Here is a 14,851-nt window from a genome sequence, read left to right on the forward strand (position 1 = left end):
GACAGGCCACCAGGCCATCATAAATATTATATTACTATAAATCTACTACATAATCTACTATAGTGTGAACCACTATAAAAACTACTACTTCTGAGATTTCATATGGTACTACTATGGTTTAAATTGTACTACTATGATATGATTACTACAAATATTATTCTATTATATTACTATAAATCTACTTTAAAATCTACTATAGTGTGAACCACGATAAAAAATAATACTACAACGACTTCAGATGGTACTACTAAGGTTTAAATTGTACTACTATGACATGATTACTATAAATCTACTATCCATTCATCCATCCATCCATCCATCCATTATCTGAACGACTTATCCTGCTCTCAGGGTGTATGATATTATATTATTACAAATATATTACTATAAATCTACGTTATAATCTTCAATAGTGTGAACCACTATAAAAACTACTACTACTATCACATGGTACTACTAAGGTTTAAATTGTACTATGATGATATGATTACGATAAATCTACTATAAATATTATTATAAATATATTACTATAAATCTACTATATAATCTAATATAGTGTGAACCACTAAACAACTACTACTGCTACGACTTCATATGGTACTACTATGGTTTAAATTGTACTACTATGATATGAGTACTATAAATCTACTATAAATATTAATATATATTATATTATTATAAATATATTACTATAAATCTACTATATAATCTACTGGAGTGTGAACCACTATAAAAACTACTACTACTATCATATGGTACTACTATGGTTTACATTGTACTACTATGATATGAGTACTATAAATCTACTATAAATATTATTATAAATATATTACTATATAATCTACTATAGTGTGAGCCACTACAAAAAGTACTAATATTATCATATGGTACTACTATGGTTTAAATTGTACTACTATGATATGATTACTATGTTGCGCTCCATGATGCCACCTGGTAACACTCAGATTTAACTGCTAATCGTCTCTCCAGCCTCCTGTCAGCCGCTGTGGACACAACTTCCTGCCAAATGAACAACTGTAAATGTTAAACTGTAAAATTTAGACAAAAGTCAAAATCACAACCGAGGTGATCATCTAGCCAACACGCACTTTTACCAGCCTGGCCACTACTCGAAGCATTCCTCCGGTCCATTGAGACCCGGATCCTCTTTCCTGCCCCGTGGGATGGACAGAGGGTCCGGGAGCAATACAAGTAAGATGGATGGAACCGAGAGGAGCAGGAGGGCAGAGAGACGGAGCAGAGAGCAACATGGAGAGATGGAGAGATATGAAACACATATTCAACAGACAGATAGAGAAGCCGACGGTCTCTCTTACTCTCTCCCTCACTCTCTCTCACTCTCGCTCTCTCTCTCACTCTCTCTCTTGCTCTTTCTCTCCCTCACTCTCTTACTCTCTCCCTCACTCTCTCGCTCTCTCTCTCACTCTCTCTCTTGCTCTTTCTCTCCCTCACTCTCTTGCTCTCTCTCGCTCTGTCTACTTCTCCACAATCAACATTTAGGAGAGAGGAGACGGGTGCAACTGACCAACCCCAGAGGGACTGAATTAATAAATGTCAATAGTACGGAGAGACAAGACACCAGGCATTTAAAGTGCTTGCTTGTGTGTGTGTGTGTGTGTGTGTGTGTGTGTGTGTGTGTGTGTGTGTGTGTGTGTGTGTGTGTGAGAGCATTCTTACCCAGTTCAAACATTTGGAGAGGGAGGTGGAGGAAGCCGGAGAGGGGGGTGTAGGGGTTGGCCTGGCCAGGCGCCGTGCACACATCGTCGGCTGACGGCAGCAGCAGGAGGAAGGACACGCCGTGACCCAGCTCCAGCACCTCCTGGCTGTACACACGGAAGTGCTTGGCCTGCCAGCAGTGGGGATGAGTGCGCACACGCACACACACATGCACACACACACACACACACGCACACACGCACACACACACACACACACACACACACACAGATCGGAGTTGGATTTGCAGTTTCAGGAATGCAGTAGAGAAAGAGGGCAAATGTTCAGCTGAAGCACTTCAGTAAAGACAGAAGGCAAGTTTCAACCAAAGAGTCTGATGGGAGAGACGACGCCCGTTGTTCAAATCCAGACAGCAGCCATGAATAACCGGCGGGGTTCAGGTCAGGTCATTTCACTCAAGAATCCAATAAGAAAACAAGGAAGCATTTCAACCATGTACAACAGATTTTAAATCACATGTCATCACATGACTGATGGGTAACCTCGGAAAGGACAGGCGGGTATTAAAACACATTGTGTTGCTGTGTCATGGAGTCCCATGTAGACCTGAGCCGGTCTCTCATATGACCTTCTAGCAATGTCCAGAGTCAGGTCTGGGCACTATCCCAAGCTGCTCTTTCACATGTCTTTTTTTTTGTGTGACTTTTCCCCCCTTTTTGCTTCCCAATTGTATCCAGCTAATTACCCCACTCTTCCCTACCGTCCCGGTCGCTGCTGCTGCACCCCCCGTACCGATCTGGGGAGGGCTGCAGACTACCACACGCCTCCTCCGAGACATGTGGAGTCGCCAGCCGCTTCTTTTCACCTGATGGTGAGGAGTTTCACCAGGGGGACGTAGCACGTGGCAGGATCACGCTATTCCTCCCAGTCCCCCCCCCCCCCCCGAACAGGTGCCCTGACCGACCAGAGGAGGTGCTACTGCAGCGACCAGGCCACATACCCACATCCGGCTTCCCTCCCTCAGACACGGCCAATTGTGTCTGTAGGGACGCCCGACCAAGCCGGAGGTAACACGGGGATTCGAACCGGCGATCCCAGTGTTGACGGGCAACGGAATAGACTTTCACACATTGCTAACCCAACAGGAGGTTGTTCGTGTCAGACGTGTTCTCACCCACAGGAAGTACTACAGGAAGTACTAGGTTTGGTTTGGGCGAGGCCATGCTGCCTGAGCAGCGTGTGCAGGAGGCAGGGCATGATACAGAAAGGCCACTGCAGAACTCAGTGTCTTGTTTACAGCACATCGAAGATGGCGGACGAGGCTACCGCCTCCTCCGTAATGATGACCATTTTGTGTTGATATCAACACTACATGTTTTTGTGTTGATATCAACACTACATGTATTTGGGCGTATCCACAATATCAACACAATGTTTTTTCGCATGATAGAAAATGCATCACGAGGTTGTGACGACACCTCTATGAAGCCTGATATAAATGTCATGCCCAAATACACACCACTACACTATACACAGGAACCCATCCCAGCAACACTTACACTGATACCCAGGTCTGTGTGTGTGTGTGTGTGTGTCTGTGTGTGTGTGTGTGTGTGTGTGTGTGTGTGTGTCCGTGTGTGTGCATGGCCTCCTCCCCTCAGCTTAAAGCTTTAGAAGCATACACAATGCTGAAAATCAAATTTCACTAACACAACACGTACCCTTGAGGTAACCCAGATTGTAAAAGCCTCACAAATACTACACATGCGTTCACACAACTTGTGTGTTATCAGTAATTACCGGCCTGCAGGCGCACTATCCGGCGGAAGTGCTCTTGCTGCAGTACAACATGTCTGTCACTACACAACTGTGTACTGTGCAACACTGGTTGCGTTGTGTGTTCATTCATCCTAACTCATCTCTGCACGGCATCAAGACAGTAGGCCTACTACACCTGTAATTAATGTGTTCTGTTGTGCGTCTTGTGTGTCTCTGAGCAGATGAAGACACATTCCCACAACTGCAGAGTTGACGTGGCAATAAAATATATTTGTGTTTCATTTACTCATTCATGAGCGGGTGGTTTTTGTTTCTGGTGAAAGGGGTGTTTGGTGTGTGTTGTGTGTGTGTGTGTGTATGTGTGCGCCTGGTGTATGCTTGTGTATGTGTTTGCGTACTTCTTGTGCAAGTTGTCTGTTGTGTGTATCTGATAAAAAAGGCTGGTAAACCATGAGTGTTTGTATGGTTTGTGTGTTTGGTACAGGAGTTGTTTGGAAGTTCTTATATGCAAGTGTGAGTGTGTGTGGTTTTGTGTAGCTTGTGCAGAAGTAGTTAGGTGAGTGTGTATCTGATGGTGAGGCTGGTTAGGATGTGTATCTATGCGTGTGTGTAGTTGATGCAGAGAAAGGAGCATGTGTGTGTGTGTGTGTGTGTGGTGTATGTGTGTTGTGTGTGGGTATGTGGTTGTGGTGTGTGTGTATGTGTGTGTGTGTATGGTGTATGTGTGTGTTTGTGTGTGGTGTGTGTTGTGTATGTTTGTGTGGTGTGTATGGTGTGTATGTGTGTGTGTGTATGGTTTGTGGTGTGTGTATGTGGTGTGTGGTTTGTGGATGTGTATATTGTGTGTGTTTATGTGTGTGTGGTGTATGGTGTGTGGTGTGTGTATGTGGTTGTGGTGTGTGTGTGTGTGGTGTGTATGTGGTTGTGGTGTGTGTGTATGGTGTGTGTATGTGGTTGTGGTGTGTGTGTATGGTGTGTGGTGTGTGTGTGTGGTTGTGGTGTGTGTATGTGGTTGTGGTGTGTGTATGTGGTTGTGGTGTGTGTGTATGGTGTGTGTGTGTATGTGGTTGTGGTGTGCGTGTGTGTGTGTGTGTGGTTGTGGTGTGTGTGTGTGTATGTATGTGTGTGTGTGGTGTGTGGTATGTGTGTATGTGGTTGTGGTGTGTGTGTGTACCTGATGCAGAGGTAGGTTGATCAGCTTCAGCAGGGATTTGAGGGCGCTCTGCAGCTCGTAGTAGAGCAAAGGGGTGTGGCTGTCGGCCTTCTGGTCTGCTGCCTCACTCTCGCCCTCAGCCACATCGCTCTCCTCCTCCGTCTTCTCCTTCTCCCCTTGTTCTGTGATGGAAAGCTTCTGGATCCAGTCCCACTCCTCCCTGAATAAAGAGCAACCCAAGTCACTTCAAGTATGAATGACGGCTGCTCAGAGAAATGTGCAGCTTTTGTGCAAATCCTGCACATGCCTTGCGTGACTATGACGCAGGTCTTTTCAGTGTGTTGCTCAGAAGTGACACCATATTCACTCTGCATGTGTGTAGCTGCACAGCAGCTTCATGAGGTGATATTCAACATGATCCAGAAGAAAAAATTGAACTCTGATGAGGCCTTATTGCAGTTACGGTACATACTGGACAGGTTTATGTCTGTTAGTCACATTAAAGAATATATATATATATATATATATATATATATATATATATATATATATATATATATATATATGTGTGTTGTACTTGATTTGAGAAGCTGGTCTCTCACATCTTTATGCTTGTTCCATAAAGGTGAAGCAGTTCATCTGGTCATTCAGTTCAGTGGGAGAAAAGTTTCACCTCTCATCCAAGCGACTTCATCATCAGTTTCAGTTGACTGCAGGTCTCCGACCTCATAAACAGCACCGCTGCATAATGACCGATACCAACAATTGGTTTCATATGCAAATTGGCACGATGCCAATCTGCATATAAAACCAGTTGTTGGTTTCATAGGTCAGTGGTTGATGTTTTGTATCCGGTCAATTACCCCACTCTCCTGAGCCATCCCGGTCTCTGCTCCACCCACTCTGCCGATCCGGGGAGGGCTGCAGACTACCACATGCCTCCTTCCATACATGTGGAGTCACCAGCGGCTTCTTTTCACCTGACAGTGAGGAGTTTCGTCAGGGGGACGTAGCGCATGGGAGGATCACGCTATTCCCCCCAGTCCCCCCCCCCCCCGAACTGACTCCCCGACCGACCAGAGGAGGCGCTAGTGCAGCGACCAGGACACATACCCACATCCGGCTTCCCACCCACAGACATGGCCAACTGTGTCTGTAGGGACGCCCGACCAAGGCGGAGGTAACACAGGGATTCGAACCGGCGATCCCCATGTTGGTAGGCAACGGAACAGACCGCTACGCTATCCGGATGCCCTTGTGAGTGATGTTTTAACCAGTAGGCAATGGCAGAAAACAGCTTTGGCCGATTCCCGACTCTCTGCCCTTCCCTTCATGATAAGTGTGCAGGTATGCTTAAGATACACCTCCTCAAAACAAAACAAAACAAAACACTACGGGAGCACACTATCAATGCCTGAGAGTGTATCCTCCACTTCTGCTGCCTTGCGTGAAAATAATGATTGAGTGCAACATCCGGTTAGCGCTTATTAAAACTGTTCAAGAGAGGGAGACCATTTCTTTCCTTTTCCAAATATCTATTATTCCCATTTTCTTGTCTTTGCAAGTCTCAGTGGCTTTCTCATCTTTTCCCCGTGCTCTCTCTTTCTCTCTTTCTCGCCCATCTTTTTTTTTCCACGTAGATGTCCCGTCACCTCTTCATCTTTGCCTCACTTCCCTCTACGTCTCCTCACCCGACTTGTCCATCCCTCGGTTCTTTACCCCTCTCATAACTTGGTTTAATTCCTCATTAACTTGCAGAACCTGCGGGGCTCCCACCGTGGCCTAAAGGCTGAAGTCCCTGTGGATAAGGGAGCGTCATGCAATGAAGCCCTTTCCAATGCTTTGGTGCACATGACAGCAAAGTCCGGAGTGTTATCAAATTCCCGCAAATCTTTCACTCCCACCTCTCCCCCATCTTTCTCTCTTGAATCATCTTTCTTCCTCTGATCTTTTTCTCCCCTTCCCTTTCTCCTCTGCCTTCGTTTCCCTGCACAAGATGCCGCGTTCTCCCGTTTCCCACCAAGTCTCTCAACAGCCAAAGCTCCCAAATATTTCCTGAATCTGAGCATGAAAATACATGAGGCTTTGGCACGCGGAGGCGGGGAAGCGATGTCAGCCCTCGGATCCAAGCGCACAACAGTGTGGCCTTTAGTGGTGGTGGTGGTGGTGGGGGGGGGGGTGAAGGAGGGAAAAAAACGCAGCGGTCCAGTTTTCCCTTTGTCTCTCACTTCACACTTTCCAATCTCTCCGAGGCGGGGACGCAGCTCTGTCTAGCATCCAGGAATTCTGGTGACGGTGGCCAAGGAGCATTGCAAGAATACTTCTACCTGCCTGCCCCTCAGCCCTGGGTTCTCGCTGAAATCAGATTGGATAGTACTCAAAAGATGCGCGCACACACACACACACACACACACACACACACACACACACACACACACACACACACACACAAAGGCTTACAGCGGCTGTAAGGTAATACCACTGGTGCAGATTAGGGCGGTGCAGGGAATGTGTGTAATGCGGTGCATGCAAGCTGACAACATCTGAGAGGAGCAAACAGTTATTATTACACAGCACGAGGCTGCATATTCACCTTCATCACCCGCACTGCTGCCGAGCTTATTTTCCAGTGTTTGGAGCGGGAAACTAATATTTTGAATGTCTTTCACTCGCAGTAAATGCGAGGTTTGAAAAGTGTGACGGCGACTGGAGTCTGGCCAGCGAAACACTGGCTGCTGCTACTGCGACTATCAACCGTTCCTTCAGAGTAAATATTTATGCTAAGGGCCAGTATGTGATTAATCTACCTCAAGTGGCGGCAATTCTTCAAGTGCCCCTTCATGCACTTACTGTCTAGCCAGTAAGTGCACCAGTCCAGCATTACGAGTGCAACGCACAATTATTTCCTGATTATTTTTACGACGTTGCCAAATTATTGTGCGCCATCGTATTATTACCACGCACTCGCCAATCCCATTCCCGAAGCCCTTCTGTGCGGCGTATGTGGCGGACAAAATGCAAACGGTCATGCTGAATATATGTGAATAATATAAACGGGTCTTCTGTCTACTCTCTCTGCTGAAACGTCTCTCTCGCCGAATGTGAGGCGCTGCCGTACCTGGACCAGGCTTACGTTTCATGTTCCCACATTAACAGCCGATACGCCCAGGGTTTGGTTGTAGAACACGAATAATGGCGTCACAGATTCAGAATACAGACAATCAGTGTTTGTATTCAGCCCATGCTATATTTTTCATTTCACAATGAGAATAAAACACTACTAGAACACATACATCCAAACTGAACACATATATCAGAACTAAACACATATATCCAAACTAAGCAGCAAAAAAAAATCACTGTCCAGGAGAACGAACGCCAGCCAGGATGACTGTCGGAACTGCCGGTCTGCATGGGCTAGCAGTTAGCTTAGCCTGCCCCACTTCCGCGTCCTGTCAGACCGCCCTCGGTGCTTCCTCTTCAGGTGCAGCTCCAGGCAGGGCTGTGGTCCCTGGCCCACAGGACGCAGCAGACCAAGCTCCCCCAGCCGATCCAATGCCAGCTCTCCCAGCCAGATGCCCTCGACACACGATCACACCAAAAACACCACATTCAACGCTAGGTGAGACCGCCCTCGGTGTTATCAAAACTGCCGGCGTGCATGGGCTAGCAGTTAGCTTAGCCTGCCCCACTTCTGCGTCCCGTCAGACCGCCTTTGGTGTTATCAGAACCGCCAGGCTGCATGCGCTAGCAGTTAGCTTAGCCTGCCCCGCGTCTGCATCCTGCCCTCGGTTTCCTCTTCAGGCACAGCTCCAGGCAGGGCCCTGGTCCCTGGGCCCACAGGAAACAGCAGACCAAGGTCTCCCAGCTGATCCATCGCCAGCTCTCCCAGCCATCAAATGAAGGCACAAACTTGTGGACAAAGACACTGCATGGACGGTACCGGGCGAGGCCACCGCAAATGTAAGTTCACGCTGACATCCTCCCTTCAATTCAGATTACAGCTGCTTTCTAAATTTATCTATTTAGGAGAATACTCTTACAATACTTCCCTCCTAATCAATGTCAGCGTTATGGGTGGGACTATGTGTTTATGTTTTGCTGACAAGGGAGCACGAGCTCTTGCAAAAAAATGAAAATTGAATGAAAGATCAGAACGTAAATTTTACCACAATAAATTCACTATGTGCATCGTATTTAACTGTATTTCAGGTAGTGTTTTTGATTCACTATTATTATGTTATAATTACTATTATTGTGCATGTCACAGTAATTAATATTCATAATAATAATCATCATAATAACAGTAATAGTGAGGTAAGCCCCCCCCCACACACACACACACACAAAGTGAAACTTTTATGCCCCGGCACCGCCCCTGCTCCTCATCACATGATCTTTTTAATACATTTTACTAGATTCAAATCAGCATGTGCACATTTTCCTGCATCCAATCATGCATTGGTAGAGTGCATCAGTAACTGGCAGCTGGTCAAAACATATTGCGATAATGGCGGGAAGATACCAGTAACACCAATAAGCAACAAAGTGACCATAAATAATAACCATGATACAAAACATCTGTTTCAGAGTTTCTGAGTGTTGTAACTGAATGCTTTACTGATCACATTTAAGATGGCGTATTCGGTATTCTGGCACTAAATACATAGTCGGAGTATTCTGCTCAACCCTATATGCCCCTGTACCATTTGCATTACAACAAATTCTTGTGCGTTTAGTGTGTGTGGTGAAAAGTCAGGCTTGTTTTGACTCTGAAAAAAAAACCCTATATAGCTTAGAAGTCGCTGTCTACTTTCAGTCGACCTTTCTTAAAGATGTTTTTTAATATATCTACTTCATTAGAAAAGCATTTGTGGAGCATTGAGCAACACAAAAGACCAACAATCTATATAGATTGTAAGGCTGAATTAAGCCCAGGCTGTTGAAGAGGTTGTTCATTTATGAATGCATCTTATCCAAAGGAGTTGAATCAAGGGCAACTGGACTTGTTATATATCCGTGAAGACGTTTCACCTCTCATCCAAGAGGCTACTTCAGTTTGTGCCTTTCTGACTAGACCAAGCTAGTCTGACTGGCTGGTGATGAGACTCACAATTTATCCTCTAGGAGTCGTTGTCAGAGCTATAGATATGCGTGGCTCTTTGTGATCCGATGTTTACCAACGTCCGTCGTTAACAGAGCCATAGACATGAGTGGCTCTTTTGTGTACCAATGTTTAGCCGCGCCCGTCGTTATCGGAGCTATTAATTTGCATTTGTTTAGCAGCGACGGTCAGTGGGGGTGTTAGTTTCGACTTCTTGTTCAGTGGTCATGAGAGTAGTTGGAGCCGTTAGTGACCGACTGTTGTTCTTGGAGGCTAGGCTTCTTGAGTCTCCTGGGTAGAGATGAAAGTACGGCATTGTAAGTGGGAGATAGGTGGTGTCGCAGACCTCCTCCTCTGTTGAGGGATGGTTTTTCCAGTTTCGCACAGATGGCTTCCTTCACCCCTCTTTCAAACCATCTATCTTCTCTGTCCAAAATGTGTACATTGCTGTCCTTGAAGGAGTGTGTCTTCTCCTTTAGGTGTAGATAGACTGCTGAGTCTTGTCCTGAGGAGTTTGGCCTTCTGTGTTGGGCCATCCGTTTGTGTAGTGGTTGTTTGGTTTCTCCTATGTATAGGTCAGTGCAATCCTCATTGCATTGGACAGCATACACCAGATTACTTTTGCGGGTGTGTGGTACACGGTCTTTGGGATGAACCAGTCTTTGTCGGAGTGTGTTGCTGGGTTTGAAGTATACCGGGACGCGGTGTTTGTTGAAAATTCTCCTGAGTTTCTCGGAGACCCCAGAAACATATGGGATGACTGTGCTCTTCCTTCTGTTCCTTTTCTCCTCGTCACTCACCCGGTTGGTCTTTTTGGAACGTGTTGCAGTTTTCACAAAGCTCCAACTGGGGTAACCGCAGGTTTTTAAAGCTCCCGTCAGGTGTTTGTGTTCTTCTTGTTGGGCCTGAGTGCTGCTGGGCACATTGTCAGCTCTGTGTTGCAAAGTTCTGATGACGCTCAGTTTGTGTTCCAGCGGGTGGTGTGAGTCGAAAAGTAGATATTGGTCTGTGTGTGTAGGTTTCCTGTAAACCCCAATGTGGAGGCTCCTGTCTTCCCCAATGTGGACGTCACAGTCCGAGAAGGGCAAACTGTTGTTCTTTACGTCTTCCCTTGTGAACTTAATGTTCTTGTCCACTGAGTTGATGTGTTTGGTAAACGCTTGCACCTCTTGTGTTTGGATTTTGACCCATGTGTCGTCCACATATCTCTCACACTTGTTCAGATATGTGGACTGAGGAAGCCTCTTTGATGAGAGGCGAAACGTCTTCACGGATATATACCAAGTCCAGTTGCACTTGATTCAACTCCTTTGGATAACCATGACCTGGATGAATGAGAACATTCACAGACTTATGAATGCATCCTGTATCTATAGTGTATCAGCACTTCAGAAAAATGTCTTTTCTTGAATGTGATGCAGTGGGATCACATTTGAAGATTACATCTCAAACAGTGATTCTTCTAAACCAACAGCTCTTCAGATGAATCCCTCATAATATCTGCCTCTTAAAAACACTTCCTACGCCACCCGGACACCCCTGCTGTTGAAATTTGTGACCGGGTAGGATGAATACTGGTATGGTGACAAACACTTTCCTACGCAAATAGGAAAATGGACTGAAATGTGACGATGATGTGGCGATGCTGCTGTTGGACAGGGGATGTACCCGTCCCACCTTCAATATTACAGTAGAACCGTGTTCCCATGTAGATGGATGTACTTTGCGACACATAATGAGATTGCCTGTGGTTTGCTTTGGTCCGAGGATGCCAATTTTACAAGGGTGGGAACTGTTTACAGCTGAGCTGACGGCACACATGTGACAATGGCTGCAAAATGCTGTTTGTAGTCCTCGCCGCCAGAGGGAAATGACAGATTTTAGCTTTAGATCTAATTTTCAAAGGTAAGATAAACTTAACTGATCTTTTTGGGAGACACTGTGTCCTTGGCATAAACAGCAACACACTGAATGAATTAAACACACTGAGGATTGATGGTATGTGTACGTATAAGATGTTTCAGTTGGGCTACCTGGAGACGTTGGCGTTGTCTCGTATGCGGGCGTGACAGAGCACGTTCGGCGTCCTCTGGGACACCAAGACCTTAATCTGGTCTACAGAGCTGCTGAGCTTCAGGTAACCAAGGTAGAGGCCTGGGGCCAGCCGGTGTGCACTCCGTCGCTGGTATGCCAAGATGTCCTTTATGTGAAGGAAAAGGAGAGAGAGAGAGAGAGAGAGAGAGAGAGAGAGAGAGAGAGAGAGAGAGAGAGAGAGAGAGAGAGAGAGAGAGAGAGAGCTCAGCTTCAAGCTAATTTGAAGAACCTTCTCATGTGAAAGGAGCGGGAAGGAGGAAAGAAGAGGGAGGGAGGAGGAGAAGAGGGGTAATGACAGCTGGGTGGATATACTGTAGTCAATTGATGGAAGTGCAGCTGCAATATGCCAGATTTCTAAATGTATAATTTAGATTTTGGCATCTAGATTGCGGCCTTTTCCAGAGCCTGTTGCACTGTGTGCCAGAAGAGAATAAATCTGAGTTCCCAAATCCCGACGCTACAGTGCCACAATATGTGTTAAAAAGTAAATATGACCTTAGAACGATGGGTGTTTGAGAGTCAGGAAAATAGTTTTATTATCTCTGAGAGGAACAATTTGGAAAGAAAGGATTTTCTCTCCTTAAAGCCATCAAGTATTAGGAGGAATGGTGTGCTGAGTCCTGGGTCAGAGACACTGGAGTTTTGTTTGAAAGAGCACAAACACTTCATCCTACTGCCTTAAAGTAAAGAAAAAAACAATCACAATTTTCAACACTCTCTACTATATATTTTGTAGTGATAACACTCCCATTAGCAGTGATAAATAAACAAAGCAGTCAAAATTGTTTTTCGCTGGATACACCACTGTGAAAGTGAAAACTACGACGCTTACTTTCTTCTTTGTCGTCACCTTGGATGGGTTATACTGAAATTGGCTACAATGTATAAGACAATGAAGATAACAACGCCACAATTCATGGATCGTCCATAAGTTCAAAGGTTGTCTGCAGTACCAAAGCAAGACAGAATCAGTATACATCCAAAAAGAGGTAAATTCAACTAAACCTACCTACCTACCTACCTACCAGTCATACTGATGTGTTTACCTCCATGTGAGCTCCTGCTTGCATGTAATTTGTAGGTAAAGAGGAGATGCATGATATTCCTCACCTGTATGGTGATGATGAGGATGTCCAGTGCGTAGGGCTCTTCGGGAGTGGACAGAGACTTCCTCTGGCTCTGCAGCTTGGTCACCTGCATCCACTTCCCGCTGAAGAAGGAGTACTGGCTCTCCATGTCGCGGATGGTTACCAACAGCACATTGCCGTGGCGGTCCTTGATTGGCTCATAGTGGACCCGCCCCAAATTGTGTGTGCCCAGCAGGTTCTAGAAACAGAATAGATAGTGTTAGACTTTAGGACGTCCTTTGGATTTTCACTTTTGTGTTCTGATTGAATCCAAAATGATGCTTATCCTGCTCCCAGGGTTGCAGGGATGCTGGAGCCTATCCCAAAATATAAATAAATATAAATATAAATATTGTTAATATTATCAATATTCTTAAATTGATTTTTCAGTTGTATTGCTGTGAAATCCAAAGGTGGTCTGGGTCAGTGTGACAGGAGAACAGTACTTGCATCTATTGCTAATTTGTGAGCAGAACACGAGGGTTAAATTGAAACACTGATTTCTTCATAAGTTTTTAAGAGAATCATTACTAATAAAAGATCTATGCCTCCCGTAATGGAGTGACTGCTGGCTTGATAGTGAAGCTGATTATGGGTTTCAATTGAAATGAATTGGCTTTAAACACTAGAACGACCAAGGCCATCAATTTGGCGGTTTGGGATTTTCAAAGTTTAATAACTTTGAGAAAAAAAAAATACAGACCTGCCGCCCCCTGAATGCTCCTAAAATTGCATATGTTGGCATCAAAATGAGTTTTAGATCAATTGCACAAAAAAAAGTTATAAGATCTACCTAAAACGACCATGATGGGTCATGTCACTATTCATGATGTGTGCTGGTCGCATCATTTCCTTCGCGAAGTTCATCGCTCTGTCCCAGAAACACACTAGCATTCTCCAGTGCAGAGAAATAGTCTAACTTTGATTTCTGATTATTGCCAACATGTCTGGGTACAGACGCCATTTCAGATGCACCATGACTACTGTATAAGGTGTTGCAGTATTTATAGGCGCTGGACAGCGGCGATTTTAAATTGTTTGAAAAATAGTATTAAAGTTGTTAAAATGTTAATTTTGGTGTCACTTAGTTTCTTAACAGACATACTAACATATGCAATGCTTTAATATCTCAGTTGGGTATTTATCTTGACAGAATATAGAGTTTAAAAACCATGGTCGTTCTAGTAGTTTTTAAGTTCCGGTCGTTGTTTGGGACTGTTTCAATATTTACTTTCAGTTCTTTTTTCTTTTCTTTTTTTACATTTCACGTTTTATAGGCCTTGTTACGTTTGTTAGATTAGTAATATGTGTTTTCCGTTTTGTTTTTCAGGTAATATTTTCACTTAATCAATGTTGCTATTCAAGTTCAACCATGTATCTCTGAAGTTTAAATTGTTTAAAAATAGTATTATAGTTGTTAAAATGTTAACTTTGTCAGTCGTTTCCTAACAGACATACTAACATATGCAATGCATTAATAACTCAATTGAGTATTTATCTTGACAGAATATGGAGTTTAAAAACTGGCGGTCATTTTGACTTACCATGGTCGTTTTAGGTAGGAGGGAAATCCCGGTCATTATTTGACACAGTGAGAACTGAGTTCTCTCAGTGTTTCAACAACAAGCATTTCTGATACAACATTTTGTGGAAGATTTTTTGATTTTGAGATACTTTATTGATCCCCGTGAGGAAATTTTTCTCTGCATTTAACCCATCCTAGCTGTGTAGCTAGGAGCAGTGGGCAGCCGCCGTGCAGCACCCGGGGACCAACTCCAGTTGGTCTTGCCATGCCCCGGTCAGGGACACAAACAGGAGTATTAACCCTAACACGCATGTCTTTTTGATGGTGGGGGAAACTGGAGCATCCGGAGAAAACCCACCAAGAGACACGGG

The 14,851-nt window shown here is 44.8% G+C and overlaps 1 protein-coding gene across 1 annotated transcript in view; it reads right to left on the reverse strand.

Moving 5' to 3' along the window:
- Positions 1-14,851, reverse strand: part of LOC130127109 (ankyrin repeat and fibronectin type-III domain-containing protein 1-like) — an 88,743-nt gene that overhangs the window by 20,871 nt on the left and 53,021 nt on the right. The window contains exons 11-14 of the mRNA XM_056296685.1: positions 12,939-13,154; positions 11,768-11,934; positions 4,652-4,850; positions 1,699-1,867 (exon numbers count right to left, since the gene is read on the reverse strand). Coding sequence (XP_056152660.1) covers positions 1,699-1,867; positions 4,652-4,850; positions 11,768-11,934; positions 12,939-13,154 — 751 coding nt within the window. The remainder of the gene's footprint in view (positions 1-1,698; positions 1,868-4,651; positions 4,851-11,767; positions 11,935-12,938; positions 13,155-14,851) is intronic.

Source organism: Lampris incognitus, chromosome 17 (assembly GCF_029633865.1).
Source record: "Lampris incognitus isolate fLamInc1 chromosome 17, fLamInc1.hap2, whole genome shotgun sequence".
In the NCBI taxonomy this organism is placed as follows: Eukaryota; Metazoa; Chordata; class Actinopteri; order Lampriformes; family Lampridae; genus Lampris; species Lampris incognitus.